This window comes from Amaranthus tricolor, chromosome 6, assembly GCF_026212465.1.
Source record: "Amaranthus tricolor cultivar Red isolate AtriRed21 chromosome 6, ASM2621246v1, whole genome shotgun sequence".
In the NCBI taxonomy this organism is placed as follows: domain Eukaryota; kingdom Viridiplantae; phylum Streptophyta; class Magnoliopsida; order Caryophyllales; family Amaranthaceae; genus Amaranthus; species Amaranthus tricolor.
The window spans coordinates 5,906,542-5,929,745 of NC_080052.1; the positions used below are offsets into that span (position 1 = coordinate 5,906,542).

The following is a 23,204-nucleotide window of genomic DNA, read 5'->3' on the forward strand; positions in this document are numbered from 1 at the left end:
TTAGAATAAAAATATTAAGTATCTCTAATGAATTGAAAAAACTTAGTGATATTATAAACAAAATACTCAGACTTTAACAAAATTGGGTTCAACTCACAATATTATTACATGGCTCATGAATCTAGTTCAAAACCAATTAGCTCTTAATGATCTTCATGATTTCCTACCCCAATTCCACCCCTTCACGTCACACCAAAATCAGAAATCCATTTGAATTTCTGATTTTCCTTCAAACTTTTTCTAAGTGGTCAAATCACCCATTTATTGCCTTCAAATCAAGAAGGACAATTGCTTTATTTACCCCAATACACCGTCCTTTTCCTTCACCCATTTCAGAAATTCTTTTAGGGTATTACTATTTGTCGCCATCCTTTTCATTTTATCGCCACCCCCAATTAATGAAATTACGAATTTGCCCCAAAACTTTAAAAATTTACAAATTTGCCATTGGAGTTAATAACACTATTAAAATAAAATAATTTATTACAACATTTATTTAAATAACAATAACTAGAGCAGTTCAAAACAAACCCGACCCGAAAATCCGACCCGGAATCAAAAATCATACGACCCGAAAAAATGTAAGTTTTTTAGGTTTACCAAACCGCAATTGACCGAACCGATACTTCACTCAAACCGTTTGATAACCGAAAAGGGCAAAATCGAACTCGAACTGCAACCGAATTTTATAACCGACATATAAACCTTAACCGATGTTACCCGAACTGAACAGTGATCGACCCGAGTCAAATCCGACCCGAATTATGCACGTAACCGAATGTAACCTGACTAAAACCGATTAAGATCGAACTGTTTTTAACCCGAACTGATACAAACTCGAAGCAATTGTAAATCGAACTGTTATAAATCCGAATCAAATTTTCACCTAATTTTAGCAAATTAAGTCCAATTTCAGTTTTCTAATAATATGGAAAAAGAAAGAACACAATATCTATACAGAAGAGATTGCATACAGAAAATATATATATATATATATATATATATATATATATATATATATATATATATATATATATATATATATATATATATATATATATATATATATATATATATATATATATATATATATATATATATATATATATATATATATATATATATATATATATATATATATATATATATATATAAACTAATTGAAATTAATTGATCTGCCTATTAGGGCTGGCAAAAGCTGACCCGACCTGCTAACCTGATCTGAAACTGACTCGAAATTAGCGGGTTTGGGTTTAGATTTTTGACCCAATTAATTAAATGGGTCAACCCGACCTGATCTGTTTATTAAATGGGTTAGGTTCAGGTTGAATATTTAAATCCGAAAAAAACCTATTTAACCCATTTATTAAATTTAAGAAGGATCAACATTTGCCAAATACTTCGTAAAACTAAGATAATACCAATTACTATGTATTGAGGGATTTGTCAGCTGAAGATGACTTTCAATAAGAAAGGAAGTTGTCCCACATCGGCTAAGGGATTTGTCAGCTGAAGATGAATTTCAATAACAAAGGAAGTTGTCCCACATCGGCTATGAAAGATATTAATAAAAGAAAAATCCTTTAAATCACTTCCACAGATCTCATACCAACTTACGCAGCCACGCCGTGAGCACAAAGCGAACTATTCTTTCGCCTTTTACTAAAGAATACCGTGTACTCGCTGCATTAAGTGGCATACGTTTATTTTTGGAGGAAGCCTTTAATTAAGGTTAAATGGGTCAAATGACCTGAAATATATGAATTTAATGACCTAAAAAAAAAGTAGGTTAAATGGGTCATTAGCAGGTTGATCCGATCTGCTACAGATCAGGTCGGGGTTTCAATTTTTGACCAATTATTTAAATGGGTCAGGTTTAGGTTAAGGGTTTATTGACCCATTTATATATGATCCGAACCTGAAAATGACCCAACCTGACCTGTTTGACACCCCTATCTGCTATATCTTATAAAACAATCGGTAATTATTTTTTGTAAGTAAATGAGTATACATCAATTAAAAACCTGACTATTAACTTATTTCGATATTGACCCGATCAATAGTTATCCGTAACCGATAACTACTTGAAAAATAAAGCTCGAACCCGATCTGTACCCGAAAAAACCGAACCAATTAGTAATCGATGACAACCCGAGACCGATTGACACTCGACACGAACTTCAACCGACACCGAACTGATGCTAACCCGATAGCTTGAATAACCGATCTCTAACCGAACCGTGACTAACCGACTCGACCCAAGTGTGACCCGTTGTAACACACAGCAGAAAAATAACCGATTCGAAATGCAAACAAACCGAATAACACCCGTCCGAAACCGACCCGATCAACCGAATGAACACCTCTAACAATAACTTAAAAAGTAAACTAATTAAACAAAAAAATTTCAAAAAAAAAAATTAATACCTGTCGCAATAAAATTGCGACTCGACCTAGGTAGAGTCGCACTTTTTGTGCGACTGGTATTTTTTTTTATTATTTTTTTTAATTATTTTTATTTATATTATTATTGTTATTATAATTATTGTTATTATAATTATTATTATTTTTGTTATTATTATTATTATTATTATTATTATTTAAATAAAAGTAACTTAAAAATAAATTAATTAAACAAAAGAAATTTTATAAGTCGAAATAAAAAAAAAATACCAGTCGCACAAAACGTGCGATTGTACCTAGGTCGAGTCGCACAAAAAGTGCGACTCGACCTAGGTACAGTCGCACGTTTTGTGCGACTGATTTTTTTTTATATTATTATTATTATTATTATTATTATTGTTATTATAATTATTATTATTTTTGTTTTTATTATTATTATTATTATTATTATTATTATTATTATTATTGTGGTTGTTATTATTATTATTATTATTATTGTGGTTGTTATTATTATTATTATTATTATTATTGTGGTTGTTATTATTATTATTATTATTAAATTATTATTTTTGTTTTAATTATTATATTTAATTTATATTTTTAAATGTTATTATTATTATTATTATTATTATTATAAAAATAAGAAATTTTAAGTCCAATGGCAAAGTTGTAAGTTTTTATATTTCAGGGGCAAATTCGTAATTTCATTCAAAGGGGTGGCTATAAAATGAAAAAGATGGCGACAAATAAGAATCGGGTTCTTTTATTACTTCACTTCTATCTCTTTCAGAAACTAAAGCTTTTCTGTAATTCTTCAAGAACATAACAATGGCACCTAAAAAGAAAATCACTCGATCTTCAAAGAAACTCAAAAAAGGTAAATCATTTACAAGGTTTCCAGGGCTTGAAACGCCTGCTCGTTCTATTCCCTCTCCACTTACTACTCTTGAGGTACCTGAAACTAGGTTCGAAATCATACAACATTTGGTAAGTGGATAGATGTTTATAAACACCGTTCACTTTCTTTCTTTGATATTTTGGATTATATCTTCCTGTTCAAAGACTTTAATGTTGTTTCCTCTTTCATTCAAACTACTTTGAGAAAATTGTTGGACCTGGGTTCAATAACTTATCCCATTCTTATCTAAATCTTTTATTGCAATCTTTCTTTCATTACAATTGATGGAATTCCAGCCTTGCAAAGCGTTGTCAAGGGCCAAGTGATTATCATCTCTAAAATCATAATTAGTGAACTTTTTAAATTTTCAAATGTTGTTGATGATTATACCCCTAACTAGTGGCTTTTTTGAAATTAAAAGGATATGTTTGTTCTTTCCTCACATTCTGATTTTTCTCCTACTCCCCAATTGATTCACAATGGCTTGAATCCTTGTGACAAGTTTCTGCACACCCTTTTAGTTAAAGTCGTTTGTTCTCACAACTCCTCATGTGAGTTAGTTTGTGATGCTCACTTGATTCTGATGTGAAAAGTTGCTTCCACAAAGCTTAATGATTATGTCTTTCTCATTATTTCAAATATGTGTTTTTGTATTTCACCATTTAGGAATATTGCCCTTCCTTATGCGAACCTTCATACATTGGTCTTTAACAATTTCAATTTGCTTTTTGATTTGGACGAAGTAGATTACACTGGTCCTCAATCCCTCTCCAATAATAGTCTTCCCCCCTTGGAATCTTTAAAGTAAATGGTAAGTATGAGTTATACTCAAACTTATCTATTTCTGAAAAGTAAATGGTAAGAAAGTTTCTCGCCTTGGACCACAAATCAGAGATCACACTACCCATTCCTGCCTCGAGTTCCTTGACCCAAAGTTGAGTGATATGAAGTTATCCCTTCTAGAACTCCACGACAAGGTTTCCAAGATGACCATTATGCTTGACTCTTTTATGAAGGAAATAAAGGGAATGGTAGTAGAAGAGGTGGACGTAGAGGAAGAGGAAGAGCAAAAAGAGGAGGAGGTGGCGGAAGAAGAGGAAAAGAAAGAAGAAAAGAGGTTGTTATCCCCATGAAGGAACCCACACTAGAAACTATTGATGCAACCCCCTAACTACTAGACGGAACTACACCAACGGCACAAAGGCAAAGGCTTCAAAGAAGAGGAAGACTAGTTTCAAGAAGTAATTTTATGTTTTTCTTTTGATAAACAATATTTATTTTTCGGCAAAAAGTATTTTAGTTTTTGATGAACAACATCCCCATATTGACTCTCTGTTTCTTTTTATGAAAGTAAAAAAGGGAAAGAAATATTTCGATTTGTAATAACTTTAATTTTTTCTTTGCATGTATTACATGACTATGATTAGCTTAAATTAGTTTGATGTTTATGATGTTCATATGCTTATTCCATATGCTTCATAGTTGTTCATGTTTTACATATGCCTTTCTTGCTTTAGAAACAAATGTTTTAGGATTAGTTCGTATGATTAGTCCGTGTGTTGTTCTTGGTACTCATATGCTTAATTGTGCTTAATTATTCTAGATATGGTCATGTCACATCTCTTCATGTTTTGCATGTCATTGGTTTGATCAAATAACTTTGCATGTAATATGTTTGTTTAGTTTGATTACTAATTAGTTAAGAGTAAAATATTGCATGTGATGGTATTAGTGATGAATATATATATATATATATATATATATATATATATATATATATATATATATATATATTTTGATGATTATTACTGTTCAGTTTAGAAGATTTCAAAGGCTGGTAAAACTTGTTGTTTTATGCTTAGTGATGGAATTGCATTAGTTATAAATTAGTTTTAGTAATTGTTCTTATCATATTTAAACTTTTTTGCACCTAGTAATATGATTTTAAAAAATATGGTTTTGACTTTCATCAAGGGGGAGATTGGATACACAACTCTTTTAAGTCATGATATTCAAAACTCATATTAAATTAACTAATATTTTGTTGATTAATAGGTCTAAAATCATATTTAGTTATAATTTTTCAAAATGATATTTTAATCATAACATGTTTAGTCTAAAAATAACTTAAGTTTAAATAGTCTTATGATTTTAATAGATTAGACCAAGTATTATTCATATTTGGATTACACGGTTTTATGCTTGCTAAATTAAGATAATAAATTACTTAGTTAATAAATCTATTTCGACTAAATATAGGCTTTCCTAAATATGTGGAACCGATTTCCTAAGGTTATGAATGTGCTGTCAAGCATTCCTACATAAAGATAGATTTTAGAAGGTTCTAAAGTTTTTGATATAAAATGTTTATGAAGTCCTAAATTGAATTAATGATTATTCATAATCGAGATTGACTTCAAATGAATTAGTTGAACGTATAGAATAATTGTAATGTCACTTGGTTATTGCTATTTTTAGAACTAACTTAACAAGATTGACTAAGTCTTAAGGAAGTCTTTAAATATATAGCTAAACGTGTTGGTCAAGAAGTCAAGGGGAGCGTCTAACTACTTGCAATCCAAGGCTTTGACTCTAAATTCCAATATAACCAAAGTGAGACAAATACGGAGAATATTAAGGAGTTGAAGCTAAGTATGTGCAACGATTAGTTCGGAGGCGTCTTATATATATATTGAAGCTTCATCAAAATTTGAAGAACACACATACGTACTCCTATCTATTATTCTTTAAGCTTTAACGTTTAAATAAGAGTTGTAATCTTGTTCTTCATTAGTTTTCTAACTCTCATAATTGTAATAGGTCTTAGAGTTACAAGAGAGTTAGATTAGATTTATAATTTCAATTATGCCTCATGTCTTAGAATACTTTTGAAATTATTCGGTTTGTTTTTCTCTTTTTTGAGATTGGGTTTAAGTCTTTTCTTAAAGGTAACTTAAAGAACGTGGTATGAGAAGATAGAGAGATCTTCTTAGTGATATAGGTTCTATTAACAAAAGAGGCTGAATCCAAAGGGTTGGGAAGTAACCCATAGGCGAGGAGTAGGCTATTGATAGTTAAACCTCGATAACAGATTGCTTGTCTTGTCTACATTATAATTTCGCACTTAAGTTTTAGATTTGTTATTCGACCTAAGAACAGTTTCTAGAAAATTATTTGAAGCGTCTTACAAACTCTTGACCTAACAGTCAAAGAAAAATTTTAAACGGGCCAACTCTCTTATCACCCCCTAGAGAATATTCAATCTCCTATCAACCTTCAGGTATCAATTAAACTTTAGGTCTATCTGATGCATGCTAGCTGGCATACAAGATATAGTAGGATCATTCGCTCTTGCGAGAGACGATCTTAATATGAAACGACCCATTTGAATCTAGCCCTTTATCAATTAAATTATAAAAAAAAGAGAATAACTGCTTTATTCAAAACCTATTATCGAAAATTTTCATTATCGCGCCAAAATGGAACATCAACAATTAGGAATGAAATTAAAAACATTTGCTCAATCAATTCTCTAAGAAAACTATCAAGAACATGGACATTTTCTTTAAACTTCTTAATCAATAGTTTCATTTTCATTGGCTTAAAAAATAGAGGATTTAATGAATGAATTCGACATGGAAATAAATTTAACTCATTTTCAAAGAGTTGAAATTGAAGAAGATAATGACGCGATTTACCTAATCGATACAAGTATATCGCAAAACCATTAATCTTCAATTCTGGTATTATATTGTTCAATTTAATTCTTAGAGTCTTTAATAAGTCTTTAATATTGTGCATTTAATGACTTTTAAAGGTAAAATTGAATGTTATAAGTTCAAATATGTATGAAATCATAATTCTTCAATTGTCAATTTATCATACATCATATAATACTATAAAAATGATGAAAAATTTCAAGTGTCATTCTCTAAGGAGGCTTGACAAATATAATTATTTTAGTGGACAATATTTGTTTACATGAAAATATTTACCTAATTTAGAATTTTATTATTTTTAAAATTGGAGCTAAATTAGGTTCAATATGGAGTATAATTTATAATAGCAATTCTATATAAATGACTTAAAATTTGATGTATTTAATTGAATGAAAAACTGATGTACTCGATAAATAATTTTAAAAAAATCAGTATTTACTTTTTGCTTTAAAAAAGTTATGTATTCGATAAATTTAATCATGATAATATATACTTGCATTATTCATTGAAATTATATTTTTATATATTTCATACTCATAAATTCGTACATTGCATGAGTTTCTATACTAGTATGTCATAATTTTATTATTAACATATTCAGTTTGATATAAATTCTATGCATCATCTCTACAATTTGAATACTTATTTTTATTCCATCATACTTTATTCAAGTATTATTTTATGCTGTACAATTTGAATATTTAAACGTACAATATTTAATATTAGTTAAAAATTGAAATATTTAATTGGATTAGATTGAATATTGTAAGTTCAAAATTGATTTAGATCATAAAACATAAATTGTCAATTTATATGTCATAGTTTAGACTATTCTATACAATAACTTCATACTCTTAGAATTCACATATTTTCTTTAACATACAATGTTTAATTGTAGAATTATATTGTTCAACTTGTATTTTAAATTGTAACACCCCGATATTTTCTCGATATTTTCTTCCCGATATATTTAATAATTCACTAGTAATATTTTATATATATATATATATATATATATATATATATATATATATATATATATATATATATATATGTATATGTATATGTATATATATGTATATGTATATATATGTATATGTATATATATATATATATATATATATATATATATATATATATATATATATATATATATATTATTTATTATTGGGCTTGGTCATGAGATTTGCAATCCTTTTTGGCAATTAGAATTATTTGGGCCCAAACTTTTCCTTAGCCCATCTTTTATTTTCAAAAAAAATTTAAAAAAATAGTAGGAGGGAAGGTGGCCGGTCCTATGGGACTCTTGGTGGAGCTTGTAACTCCCTTAGGGTAATGAAGGATCAAGGCATTAATCCCATATAATTAACCCTTTTTAATTCCTTAATCATTTTCATTTTTTGACATCCTTTCATTTCTAAAGTTTTCAAGGATAAAAAAAACATATCCTCTCAAAATTCCTCCTAATTTACATTCCTAACTCCATTACCCTTCATCATTTGGTTTCCGGGATGTTACATAAATTGTTCAGTTCTTTTAATGATTTTATTAATTCAGATGTTGCATTTGGATTATCTGAACAAAAAGAGTCTAACAACAAGAGTTCATTAGAGGGTAGGAGGGAAAATAGTTGGGAAGAACTTGACTTGTTGTATCATGAACATGCTGCCTAGAGACATATTTAACAATGGTGAAACCTTAATAATCGATTGATTATGAGTAAAATGTAGGAAAATTTAGATGGTAAAATAGTGAATGGATTTATTTGGAGAGGAAGATGAGTGAATATGTAGAATGGATATTGTTCTTCATTGCACAAAAAATTGATTACATCAATGGGTATTTATAGTGCAAGTTTACTAAAATATCTTAGATATTTTTATTTTTTTAATTACTTTTCTAGGATCTTCCATTATATTATCTTAGATATTTTTATTTTTTAATTCTTTAGTTTAGATATTTTTATATTTAATTAAAATCCTAGATTTTTCTAGATTATTTTAACACTCCCCCTAATCTGAAAAATCTTGAATTCTAAGTTGTCTTCTGAACTCGATAAATTTATCAGTTGATATAGGTTTTGTGAAAATGTCTACGAGCTGCTCCCCCGTCTTGCAGAATTGTAGTTCGATCTCTTTCTTGTCTACTAACTCACGAATGTAGTGATGTCGTATCTCGATGTGTTTTGATCTGCTATGAAACACTGGATTCTTCGTCATTGCTATTGTTGACATGTTGTCGCAGAACATTGTAGTTGGTGTCTCTTTCTTATGTTGTAGATTGATTAATATCCTTCTGAGCCAGACTGCTTCACGTGCTGCACTTGTTGCTGCAATGTACTCTGCTTCTGCTGATGATAAAGCTACTGTCGCCTGTTTTTTTGATGACCATGAGACCACCTTGTTTCCAAGCTGAAATACGTACCCGCTTGTACTTTTTCTATCATCCACGCTTCCAGCCCAGTCGCTATCGGTGTATCCTGTGAGCTTGAAATCTTTTTCAGTTTCGTACATGATCCCATAGCTTTTTGTTCCCTTAATGTATCTGAGAATCCTCTTTGCTGCAGTTAGATCATCCTTGCTCGGTTCACTCATGAACCTGGATACGATGCTGACAGCGTTGACTATATCTGGTCTTGTATGTGTGAGATAGATAAGAGAGCCGACCAAGCTTCGATACATTGCTCTGTCGACTTTTGGTTTGCCATCGTACTTTGATAACTTCTCATTGATTGCCATTGGTGTAGCCAGCGGTTTACATTCACCCATGTTGAATTTCTTGAGAAGGTCTTCTGCATATTTCTCTTGTGATAGAAATATTCTTCCTGGGCTTTGTTTAATTTGTATGCCAAGGAAGTATTTCATTGTACCAAGGTCTGTCATCTCGTACTCCTTCATCATAGTCTTTTTAAATTCTTCGATCATCGTTGGGTGTGCGCTTGTATGGATTAGATCATCCACGTACAAGCATAAAATGAGAAAGTTGTTACCTTGTGTCTTGATGTATAGTAAAGGCTCACTCGGACTCTTGATGAAACCATGCTGGAGAAGATAATTGTCGATGTTGCTGTAACACGCTCGGGGTGCTTGTTTGAGTCCGTATAGATCTTTTCGAAGGCGATATACTTTGTCTTCTTGGCCTTTGATGACGTATTCCTGCGGTTGCTCGACGCACACTTCTTCTTCGAGTTCTCCATTGAGAAATGCTGATTTGACATCGAGTTGAAAGACTGGTAGTTGATGCTGTGCTGCTAATGCCAGGACTGTTCTGATTGTCTCCATGCGGACAACTGGTGCATATGTTTCGTTGAAGTCGATTCCTGGTTGTTGCACATATCCCTTTGCTACGAGCCTTGCTTTGTACTTGTTGATGGAGCCATCATCATTATGTTTCACCTTGTAGACCCACTTGAGTCCGATGACTTACTTGTCTTGTGGTTTGTCTACAAGTTTTCATGTGTGATTCTTCTCAATCATTTTGATTTCCTCGTTCATAGCCTCAATCCATGTTTCTTCTTGTGCTGCTTCTTGAAATGTTTGTGGCTCACTATAGAAGAGAGCCATCATTGCTTGGTCACAATGGTAATCTTGTAACCATGATGGCGGTTGCCGATCTCGTGTTGATCTTCGGGCTTCTTAATGTTGAGGAGTTGAACGTGATGTTTGGCTTCTTGAGCTTGGGAATGATCTTGTACTTTCAGGTGTACTTGGACTCGAAGATGATGGGTTTGTTGGTTGGTCTGCTCCGTCTTCTTCACTTGGATCTCTTCGGGAAGTGGGCATAAGCTACACATCCGAACACTTTGAGGTGTTCTACTCTTGGCTTTCTCTTGTGCCAGGCTTCATATGGCGTTAAATCCCTAACTGCTTTTGTGGGAGATCTATTGAGGATATATACTGCCGTGTGAACAGCTTCGGCCCAGTATCCTTTGGGTAGATGTTTACCCTGCATCATGTTGCGGGCCATCTCTGCTATAGTGCGGTTTTTCCTTTCCGCAACACCATTTTATTGAGGTGTACGCCATGCTGTAAGTTCTCTTTTAATCCCATACTTCTTACAGAAGTTGTTGAATTCGTTGCTTGTAAATTCTCCGCCACGATCCGTTCTAAGAATCTTAAGAGAATGCCCACTTTGATTTTCTGTGAGGGCTTTGAATTCCATGAAGTGGGAAAAAGCTCCTGATTTTTTCTCCAGGAAATATATCCACATCATGCGAGAGTAGTCATCTACGAACAGAAGAAAATATCTTTTTTCGCCAAGAGACGGATTTTTGGTAGGACCCCAGATATCTGCATGAACAAGCTCTAGAGGAGCCTTGGCCCTCCAAGGTGCGGTAGGAAATGGCAATCTGTGCATCTTGCCATATATATAGCCTTCGCAAATTTTACTTTCATTTTTTATTGATGGTAGTCCAATTACCATTTCTTTTTGTTTTAATAGTTTTAGACTGTTAAAATTTAGATGCTCGAATCTCAAATGCCATAAGGTGGATTCATCATTTATTGAGTTTAAAGCCAATTTTTTCTTCAAATGGCAATTTTAATGGGAATATTTTGTTATGAGCCATTTCAACAGTTGTTATTATCTGACCCTTATTTTTATCATAGATTTGACATTTGTTATTCTCAAATTTAACCATATATCCTTTTTTAATTAATTGGCCTACGCTTAATAAATTTTGTGCAAGTCCGGGAACATAAAAAACTTCATGAATTAATTTTGATGAGCCATTTTTTGTTTTAACGGCGATTGTTTCTTTTCCGGCGACATCTTCTTTTTTACCGTCGCCAAGTGTGATGTGTGTTTTAACATTTTCGTCAAGAGTGACAAAATAATTTTTATTGTCGGTCATGTGATTTGAACAACCACTATCAATATACCATATGTCACTTACTTTTTCTTGTGCATTTAATCCAGTGTAAAATATTTGCTCTCCGAAATTATTGTTTTCGGAATAGTTTGCTTCTTCTTTTTGTCGATACCAACAATCTTTTTCGAGGTGAGAGTGTTTTTTACACCTCTTACATTTGTACCGACAATCATTAGTATTGTGGTTAGTTTTCTTACATAATTTACAATAAAGGTCAGTTTGATTATTTAATCGACTCCTTTGATTTTAAAAATTTCCTCTCACCTTGCTACAATTAGTTGATGTTTGTCCTTTTTCATAATTTTTACAATGACTATTTTTATTTTCACCATTAGAAAATTTTAATTTAGCTTGAAAAGCTTGTTCCAGTGGTTCTTCGTTAAATCTTTTTAATCTATCTTCATGTGCAAGTAGTGATCCCATTAATTTGGGTATACTTACTTGAGATAAATTTTTCTTGTTAACTTCTTCTATTGTTGTGTCAATAATGTTATATTTTTGTGATAGACTCCTTAATATTTTTCGAATCACATTTTCATCTTCTATTTTACCACCATTTGATCTTATTTGATAAACTATATTAGTGACTCGGTCAAAAAATGAATGTATTTTTTCATTTTCTGCCATTAATAGATTATCAAATTCTCTCCATAGTGATTGGAGTTTAAAAAGAATTACCTCTTCGGAACCTCTGTATTTTGTCTCCAGGATCTTCCAAGCCTCCGTAGCTGTTTTTGCAGGCATGATCGTTGTAAGTATTGCCTCGTCGACTGCACGATATAATAGGGATAGGGCATAGTTAACCCTTATCCTATTTTGTTTATATTGTTTTATTTTTGTTTCATCCCAAGATGACTCTTTAGTGTCATCTTTGGGTGGTTGCTCGTAACTTTCCTGTACTAATTCCCATAAATCTTGGGAGATAAATATTGACCTCATTTGCATAGCCCATTGTTCATATTTTTCTCCCTTAAATGTGGGAACCCAATTAACTTGGGGGTAATTAGTGGTTGAGGTCATTTTTTATTTTGTGGTTAGAGGTTTATTTTATTGTGGAGTATGTTAGTTAATGTGTTTAGGTTGTTTGGAGGTCTTGGTTTTAATTAGCTCTGATACCAAATGTAGGAAAATTTAGATGGTAAAATAGTGAATGGATTTATTTGGAGCGGAAAATGAGTGAATATGTAGAATGGATAATGTTCATCATTGCACAAAAAATTGATTACATCAATGGGTATTTATAGTGCAAGTTTACTAAAATATCTTAGATATTTTTATTTTTTTAATTACTTTTTAAGGATCTTCTATTATATTATCTTAGATATTTTTATTTTTTAATTCTTTAGTTTAGATATTTTTATATTTAATTTCTTTAGTTTAGATATTTTTATATTTAATTAAAATCCTAGATTTTTCTAAATTATTTTTAACAAACAAAACTAAATGTAAACTAAAATGACTTTTATGAACAAAATAACAGCATATTGACTTAGTATTTTTGTTTGGAGGCCTTGCCCATTTGGGCCTCTCTTATATTCCGTCACTGTGTATGGATGAATAAAAATAATGTGAATCATAAAAAACAAATAAATAATCTTGCTAGTGATCGTCTCAATATGAGATTAATAGCTCAATCAGCTAAATTGTAGTTTTTTCCAATATGCAATCAGTAATTGATCTATTTAAGGTGATAATTGATACCTTGAAGGTCAAAATTGATTTCTTTTATAAGTTCTAACTGATCACTTAATTGATCATTTTATATATAATTGATCATTTTTAGGTCGAATTGATCACTTCAACATCGAAATTGAAGACATTAAAAAATTGATTTATTTAAAGTTATCAACTTATAAGTAAAAATTGATCACTATGATGTCAAAATTGATGAGTTTTAGATTTAAATTAAAATTAATTGATTTCACTTAAAAATTATAACTAATCATTTAATTGATTGCTTTATATATAATTGATTTTTTTAAAGTCAAAATTGATCAACTTAACGTCAAAACTAAAAACTTTAAAATAATTAATTCATTTAAATTTATAGACTTGTAAGTAGATTTTGATCAATTTAATGTAAAAGCTGATCACTTTTAGATTAAAAATGAAAATGTTTTATTTTAGTTGATCTATTTAATAATTACTTTAAATTAAAATTGATACCTTTCGAAATTAATATCTTTAAGGTTAAAATTAAAATTTTATTCTTTACTTTCTAGAATTTGGACTATTGTTATTTTTATTTTTAGTTTTTAGACAGACCCATATAAATGATCTCAATATGAGACCGTCCCTTACGAAAAACAAATTTGAGTAGATAAACTAAACCAAAAATTGGCCTGATCTCAAGTGTTAGAGGGAGTACTGTAGAAAAAATGGACATTGGGCCAGTGAATTGGAAATTGAATACTTGTGTTGATTTGGAAAATTTGAAATAAATGAGATTATTTATCTACTTAATTCCAAATATAAGATTCGGGAAAACTTATGTCTTAAAATAAGCTTCCGTACATCCAAGCCTAGCCTCGGGTAAGTCGCTGTTACTAACAGCGAATAAGGGGAAATAAAAAAAAATTAAAAAGTTGAAAGTCGCTGTTACTAACAGCGACTATCAGGTTTTTATTTTTTATTTTTTTTTATTTAAAAACTAAACTAGCCGTTGTTAATTAGAAAAATAGCCGTTAGGAATGTGAAAATAGTCGTTGTAATGTTGTTGTATAAATAGGTCCATCATTTCTCATACTTCATTTTATCCATTCTACATCATTCTTCTTCTTTTCAATCAATTGTTAAAGGTAACATAAGATATTTTGTTTGTTTTATTATTATAAATGTAAATATTATTTTTGAAAGTTCACTTACGTTACTATATTATATGTATTATGTAGATGTCAAAGGAGCATTGTATTGAAGAGCTTTGTGATTGTGGTTATGAAGTTGAGATTAATACTGATTGGAGCGACTTCGATCCAGGCTGTGAATTTGTTGCTTGCCCTTTCTACTTGGCTGACGGATTAGGATGCACATACTTTCGCTGGATTGCTCCGGAGGGTACAAAATGGCAGAGAGACTTAATAATACGGCTTGAGAAGGAAAAACAAGAGCTTAAAGATGAGGTATTTAATCTAAAGAGACAAATGGATGATATGGCACATAGGAAAGAAGAGACTGAAAGAATTATGAGAAAGTTAAATAAGCCTTCTTAGTTACGAACGCTAGTTTAACTTAATGCATGAAGTATGTAATTGGATTTGGATTTGTTGAACTTGCTTGAAATTGTGTTGAATGTTGGATAGCAACATCCTTATTTGAATATGATTGTATGTTTGTTTTTGATTAAATTCATGCTGCATTGTTCGCGGAATGATTCATCGCCCAAAAGTCTGAGTAGTTAACATCAATTCACTTATAATAAACGTGTGATACTACGGTAAAAATATATACATCTACATATATGTTACAATTTACACACAAAAGACCAACAGTTACAAATGAGTATGTACAAATGTTCAATAATTACAAAAGTATTTTAATGCTAATCCTCCTCCAGTACCCTTTCTAATTGTGACAGTTTACGACGCCTCCTACGATAGTAAGATGCAGTCGCATGACGCTCGGGTAGGGGAGGGGATTGATAGTGTGATGATGTGGCACCCTGTGAGGACCCGGCACCGTAGTCCGGGCATGTTAAGTCAACCTCCTCAAGATGAACCTCGGGGTGATGAGGAGATGACTCGTACTCGCACGTAGTGGTGTGGAGCGCAGTCACTTCCGGAATGAAGTGTTGAAACTACGTGCCTAAGAGTACGCCTTGGGCAATCTCCCGTACGGGCTCCTCTTGGGAGGAGCTGATGACTGATGCAATGCCCTGTGCCTGCAGTAAGACTTAATTATTAATGAAATGTTTAAAGTGTAAGTTGTATGGATAATAATCAATGTTGAAGAATACTTACAAAGTGTGTCATCGTCGGTGCTGCGGGATTGTACTGGGATGCCGCCAAGATACCTCGTGGTGTCATCCATCGACGAGTAATGGAGAGGAACCACGGCATGTAATCCGCCGTAGTAGGTGCGCCTGCAGCGTCGATCGGCGCACCTTGGGCAAGCAGCTCTAGCCTGTGCTCCCAACGAGCGACATGGCGCCAGTTGACCTCTAGCCAGTTCTTGGGTTTCCGACCCTTGCGAGAGTGGTGGAGCTCCGCTTCTGTGTCACATGGAGGCGGGATGCCCTGTACCATCCCAAATTGGCGCAGTACGCGCTCAGGGAGATGCACTTCGACTATGTCGAAGCAGATCAGAGGTACAGATGCTCTCCACGCCCCTGACAATATGCCCGAGTGCTGAGGCAATGCAGCGTATGCCTCAGCGGGGTAAGGGTCCCTCGATGAGAAGCCGTGTAAGCACAGCTACGTCAAGTAACGTGACGGTAGCCTCACCTATAGGTAGGTGGAAGGTATGAGTCTCCTGGAGTCACCTATAGTCTTTGAAATTTGCAGTGCCTTCAGGAAGCGTGGAAGAAGAGGATAAGAATCTTCCCACGTACCATAGATCGAGAGAAGGGCTTGCTGTTTAGCACACCATGCCCGCTTATAGGTCACTTCGACACCGAATTGGTCTTTCACCATTTGACGGACAACAGAAACCTTAATTGATGGGTCTTGAGCAACACAAAAACTAATACGATTGTTAATCACGGAAGATGTCAAATGAATGTGCCCAGCTGACACGTTTTCAGTACTTAAAACACAACCCCCATGCTTCCCTTTATAAGTAATAATCTCCCATGACGGTGAATAGGAGCTCTTCCTAGCCCTAAGCCTCCAACCACACCCTCTCTTACACTTCAACGTGAGCACGGTTTGATTTGAAGTCTCAGTTCGGTACTCAACGTTCCTACGAATATGATACAATCTAACAGCGTCCAACAAGGCATCCTTGTTGTCAAACATCATACCCTTTTGAAACTCTCCTTCGTCGGTGTAGGTTGTATCACAATCCCAAGACCTCCAAGAGTTGTCCTTAAAGTGCTCATCTAGAGGGGGAACCAGTGCATAGGGTGTAGGAGCAACGATTGTTGGAATGTTTCTTAAGGTCATGTCATTAGCTAGAGCCTCCTCGTCAACACCCACATCGTCCTCAGAAGGAGCTTCAACGAATTCATTACTTTCACTATTAACATCATCCCAAGGCTCATTTGTATCTTGTAAGTTAAAAGTAACATCATTTGAGACTTGAAATTGAACTTGATTGGGTTTATTACAAGGTTAAGAGGAAGATGGAATAAAGGGATTTTCGGTTTCTTGGGTAGGGAAGGGCGTATGAGAAGGGGCAGAAGAAGTTATATTCATAAATGCATTTGTTTCCACAACGTTCACATTTTCGTTCCCTAGGGGTACCTCTTCTACATATAACTCTAAAGAAGGACTAGGGGTAGACCTTAAATACTCCCACATTGCATCTATAGCCTCCTCATCCTCAACCGGAAAAGCTAACAAATCTCTACTCAGATTGTATTTAAAACTTAAATTAACAGTACTTCTTGTAGTGTCAATGCCAATCCTAAAGCATATAAAATGTTTAAATTCATTCAAATCCATGTATGAATTGCATGCAAACAGTTTACGTTTTCCCCCAACATACTTAACATTGATACTAGTTGATCGAATTGAACCATTCCAAAAGCATACAACAGTCACACGAAATGAAGCCATTTCTACAACAACACATAAAAAATCAACTTCACCATCAAGTTCATAAATATATGACCACTATACATTTTACATTCAACAACAAATTCTAGAACAAACTTTTAAAAATGAGGATCAATGTAAATAACAACTACATTTGACATAATCGTAGAGCTCAAGTGTAAATACCCACTATACATGACATACAGTTTAAAATCACCACCAATTGAAAAAATTTATAATAAAAACGAACCTCAATTAGCTGTAGATCAAGAAGAATTACTTAATTGCAAACTTGTCAACCTACATTAATGTGAAAATTGAATAAAACACAACAAACCCTAATTTTTCGAATAATGAAAAAAAACACAAAAAAAATTACCTTAGGTCGATCTAGGAAGACTACAACACTAATTACTGGTACAAACTTGAAATTTGATGACTTTAGTTGAAGGATTGAAGTTTCTTACAAGGTTGGAATGAAGAAGGAGAAATCGTAGGGATTGCAAATGAAAAACAAAAACGCGAAAATGAACTGAGGAAGAAGATGTCTGGAAAATTAAAAACCTGATAATCGCTGTTAGTAACAGCGACTTAAGGAGTTGACTAACAGCGACTTTCAACTTTTTAATTTTTTTTTATTTCCCCTTATTCGCTATTAGTAACAACGACTTACCCGAGGCTAGGCTTGGACGTACGGAAGCTTATTTTGGGACATAAGTTTTCTCGAATCTTATATTTGGAATTAAGTAGATAAATAATCTCATTTATTTTAAATTTTCTGTTGATTTGTTGATTCCATTTATGATTTGTCTAATTGTTCCGATGATTTACATTTATACACATTTCCATTTGTTTATTCTTTTTCTTCAATATTTTGTAGAAAGATAAATCATTTTAAAAGAAATATAACAATTACAAATGCAAAGAGTAATTTTAAATACAATGTTTTAGCCCATATTCAAAAATTATTTGAAAATACTACAAACCACTTGATCACTTAACTTCCTTGGAGCATATTACAATGTACTCTCTTTATTTCTTAAAGTTGTATTGATAATAAATGTTTATAAATATTAAAAAATAAAATCATATAAATGGTAAATATATTATTTTATTAAATAATAACTTTAATAGAGAAAAACTGAGCACTATAAGTTTAATAAAATATTAAAATAATGTTAGTTAAAAATATGAGGAGCATAACTATTAGTTAGTTGGAAATGTGTAGGGACAATAACCAATATAAAAATATTAAATTGAAATTAATAGAAAATATTTGGAACCATAAACATCAATAAAATATTAAATAAGGAAAAACAATGTTAATTATGTTTAAAATTTCTGATTATAAATAGAAAGATCTTTTAAGTGAATAACAAATTAAACGACCTAAAGTGTTAAATAGAAACAACTTTAAAAAAAGGGACATAGAAACATTCTATTTCAAGACCTTTGTGTTAGGCGTTGGGCAAAAAGGAAGAACAATGTTAATTATGTTCATTTTTTTTTTACTTTTTAGAATTTTAGGATAAATAATATCAATAGATTTCTTATATAAAACATTGTTTCGTTAGAATTGAGGAAATTTGTGAAGTTCTTTGATTCAAAACTACTACTCTTTGTTTGAATTTGGTTGCATACTTAGACATTTTGTTAGTGTGTGTAGGGGAAGAAATTGAACTATTGAAGATGAGTGCAAACTGTTGAAATATAGTGTGACTCGAACAGCAGTCCGCGGGGCGCGGAGTACCTTCTGCCTCAGGTCCGCGTGGCGCGTAATACTCCGCGGGGCGCAGAGTACCTTCTGCATTGTTAGTGTGTGTTGTCTTCTTCGCTCTGTATTTCTCTACTTTTTTCATTCTCCTCTCTACATTTGAATGTCCAACAAAGCTGCATCCAGTATTTTTTCATGAAGTTTGTAAAATGTTTTAAGGTGCTTTAGGTACTTTATGCTTATGAAATTTCTTTCTTGTTCATCTCATTTGGATGGCTTACCAGGGGCTAGGCCTACTAACTCTATCAGCAATGCTGCCTTCCCTGAGCTGTATCAATGAGGACACAATGAACAACGACACGTTTGGATGTTCTTCACATTTGCAGAGGATGATGTTCTTTATTGCAATTTATATGGTTGCAATTGGGCAAGGTGGGCACAAGCCTTGTGTTCAGGCTTTTGGTGCCAATCAGTTTGACGGAGAAAATCCTGCTGAAAGCAAAGCCAAAAGCTCTTTCTTTAATTGGTGGTATTTTGGTCTGTGCACGGGTTCTTTGTTAGGCATTGGAGTTTTGAGCTATGTCCAAGAGAACCTTAATTGGGGCCTCGGATTTGGAATTCCCTGCATTATCATGGTAATCGCTCTACTTATATTCTTGCTTGGAACCGCAACTTATAGATACATCATAATAAGTGAAAATGAAAGTCCATTCTTGAGAATCGGAAGGGTGTTTGTCAAAGCAGCCCGAAACTGGAATGTTAAACTCCTTGTAATCGGTAACAAAGAAGACTCACATGGAACACAAAAACGTGATGGAACTCATCAATTTAGGTTTCTTGATAAGGCTTCGTTTGACGGTTGCAGCAATAATGAGGTAGGAGAGGCAAAGGGAGTACTCAGGTTGTTTCCTATATGGGCAGCAACATTGGTTTATGGTATCGTTTACTCGCAGACATCAACCTTCTTCACCAAACAAGGCATTCCAACGGGTATATTTTTAAAAAAAATGGTATTTGACGCAAATAAAAAAAGTAAATGGTATATGGTGAATTATTAATTTACCACAAACGGCACACTGACCGCAGTTGTCATTGATGGTATTCTGTGCTAACGGACGTAAACTCAATGGTATATGGTGAATTAAAACATTTCGTGTGGAATATGGTGAATTTCGAAGAAACTCAGTGGTATATCATGAAATATCCGTATAATCAATAATACTATATACATACTTGTAAACAAAATGATACTTATGAACAATGTAGGCATAACTTATTTAATTTAATTTAGTCACTTAACATACAATTTATAATCATTTCAACAACTTAACTTAATTTTAACCATATAACTAACTTTTTAGTTTACTCATAATATTAAACGATAGTCAACTTATTATCAAACTAAATAAAATCAACTCGTAATCTCAAACTAACAAATAACTCTTAATTCTAACTAGCCACATTAATTCATATTCAAACTTACTAACTTTAATTACATGATTCTCAAATAAAAAAGATCAGCTAGCAAATCGCATGATAACCCCAAACTAACAAGATCATCTCAGAAATCATAATCAAAAGAGGTTAACCATCATAAACACAATAAATATTAATCCAACCGATGACACTTACCATCTCAACCTACTTTTCAGCTCCAATTCAAACTTATATTACCAATCCTAAGTTAAACACCTCTTACAAAACTATCTTAAATTCATAATAACAATTTCATACTTGTTTTCTCATCTTCAATATATATTCATGCTCATAACAATATGTTCAGCTTGAATACCATAACAAACTTATCTTATTGAGTCCATATTGATTCCTCGATGCCACTCTTCTATTCAGACTAATTTTCTTATTCTCCTATTGTAACACTCATCAATACCTATTTAAATCTATATTCTCATTCTCAAATCATAAAACTAATAAAAAAATACCCACTTATAATCAAAGTTATATTCATATTCTAATCGAAATCAAGCTTATCAATTACAAATTCCAGTTATTCACTTTCATCCTTTCGATGTAAAAATTCGATACTAATCAAATTTATTGGATATTCTTTCTTAGAATAACCTAAATAGAGTAAGAATAACAAAAGACTGTTATATTTCAATTCTTAACAATTCCAAAGCTAACAACACTTAAAAACTCCATTTGCATTTAGAAATCAATTACATATCAAATTGCATATTTCAACATACAACAATTCTTGTCATGAGCGATTGAACTAAATTTTGTTCCCCTTTCTTCAAACTTTCCCAACTAAACTCAAATTGGAAGAAAATTAAATAAAATCTCAATCATCATTTGCTCACTTTGAACCAACAATATCAAACATTCAACAACTGAAATTCAACAACTAACAAGTCCTATTCCACATAATTTAAATTAAGCTCATAAAAGTTTAATTTGGTAGGGGTGTACCTTAATCATGAATACCTCCACTTTTGATTCAATTTATCAATTGCTACTTTCATTCATATCTTCATTATCAATCTCAAGCTTACAATCCTTCAATTTTAATAGCTAATCCCTTTCTACCAGCACCACCATCATCATCATACAAGTCCTCAATTCCTAGCTGAGTTAAACAGAACAAGTATGTTTGAACCAGCAACTCAAGGGAAAGTAGGTCGAGTAAAGGCGACAACAACTAGGGTTAACTGATGTGGAATTGTGGAGAGTGGGAGAGGGGATGTTCATCTTGCCGGATTGATGGTGAAGCCGGTGGGAAGGGTTGGTCTTCCTCTATCTCTAGGTTGTGAAGAGGTTTAAGAATAAGAATGAAGGAGAAATCGTGCTAAATGACATTGTATTGCTTTTATTTTGCTTTTTTTAATCCTTATCTCATCATCCTTATTATTATTATTATTGTTAGAGAAAATTATATAAAACTACCTTTTCTATACCCTTTTTTGCAAAAAAATACCTTTTGTAAATTTTTTTGCAAAAACCTACCTTATTTAAATTATTCTTTGCAAAAGACTACCTGTTAACCCTTTGTAAGTGTTTGACCGTTGAAAATAACGTTGACCATCACGTGCAAGTCACGTGATTTATTTTCCCTTTCATTCTTCATTCATTTCAGCGATTTCATTCGCAATTTTCTAAGTAAACGCTTTCTTCTTCATCATCTGAGCGATTTCTTTTCTTCATCATCTCCTTGCGACATCTTGTTGGTCTGTAGTATCTTGTTGCGACATCTTCTTCATCATCTAACATTTAGAGGTATGTATTACTTCATCATCAGTGATGGGAACTTGTTCACTCTTCTCCCTTCTTCTGTGACTATTGACTTCAAGATTGCTTCGAGGACGTTGACGATAGTGTTTTTAATCATTCCGATGATTTTGATCTCTCTGATTTCGATGTTTTCTTCGATTTGGATCTCCAGAATTAAGTTGTACGAAAAATACTAAATCCAGCTCTATAACTCTGTTCTGTACAGATTGAATGGACTTGAATAATTTTTTTTTTTTTTTCGCAGATGAGATGAAAATGGAGGAGCAAAAGAAGGAAGGAAATAAGGATTTAATTTCCCTTCTGCTCAACACTCCTACAATTCTACTCCACCATTTTGTATGATTTGAGCATTAATTAAGGTGTACCAATTGTTTGATGAAAGATCTAGCACTTTAAGGTGTACCAATTTGGATAATGATTCTGGTATATGGTTGCAATCCAAGATTAAATACTCCAAATTAGAACATTTGGATAACTCTTCTGAAATATCACCATCTAAATCATTATGACCCAAATCAAGCTCTCTCACTCTCTGGTGTCGACGATCGCAATGAACCCCAAACCACAGACAAACTCGGAGAGTGTGGTTCCAGGAGTTTAGAACTTCAAAAGGGACATCAGTTATTTGGGATTTAAAATGGAGCAAAGCTAATTT

General features: G+C 32.5%; 2 protein-coding genes and 1 non-coding gene across 4 annotated transcripts; 2 read left to right on the top strand and 1 right to left on the bottom strand.

Moving 5' to 3' along the window:
- The first annotated feature begins 1,619 nt into the window (after positions 1 to 1,619).
- Positions 1,620 to 1,735, top strand: LOC130816736 (U5 spliceosomal RNA). The gene has a single exon (XR_009043276.1). It is a non-coding gene; the product is annotated as a U5 spliceosomal RNA (small nuclear RNA).
- Positions 1,736 to 14,191: 12,456 nt separating this feature from the next.
- Positions 14,192 to 22,862, bottom strand: LOC130814961 (uncharacterized). 2 transcript variants are annotated; one of them, XM_057681263.1, is made up of 3 exons: positions 21,731 to 22,862; positions 15,847 to 17,606; positions 14,192 to 15,767 (listed from the first exon to the last, which is right to left on the bottom strand). In XM_057681263.1, the coding sequence occupies exon 2, from the start codon at positions 16,987 to 16,989 to the stop codon at positions 16,330 to 16,332; it is 660 nt and encodes a 219-aa protein (XP_057537246.1). In that variant the 5' UTR covers positions 16,990 to 17,606; positions 21,731 to 22,862; the 3' UTR covers positions 14,192 to 15,767; positions 15,847 to 16,329. The 2 variants fall into 2 exon arrangements, with proteins under 2 accessions (XP_057537246.1, XP_057537247.1); XM_057681264.1 differs by lacking the exon at positions 21,731 to 22,862 and adding an exon at positions 17,834 to 17,850.
- LOC130814960 (protein NRT1/ PTR FAMILY 5.10-like) lies at positions 18,735 to 20,400 on the top strand. The gene has a single exon (XM_057681262.1). It carries the CDS (start codon positions 19,570 to 19,572, stop codon positions 20,353 to 20,355), a length of 786 nt encoding a protein of 261 aa, XP_057537245.1. The 5' UTR covers positions 18,735 to 19,569; the 3' UTR covers positions 20,356 to 20,400.
- Positions 22,863 to 23,204: the final 342 nt, after the last annotated feature.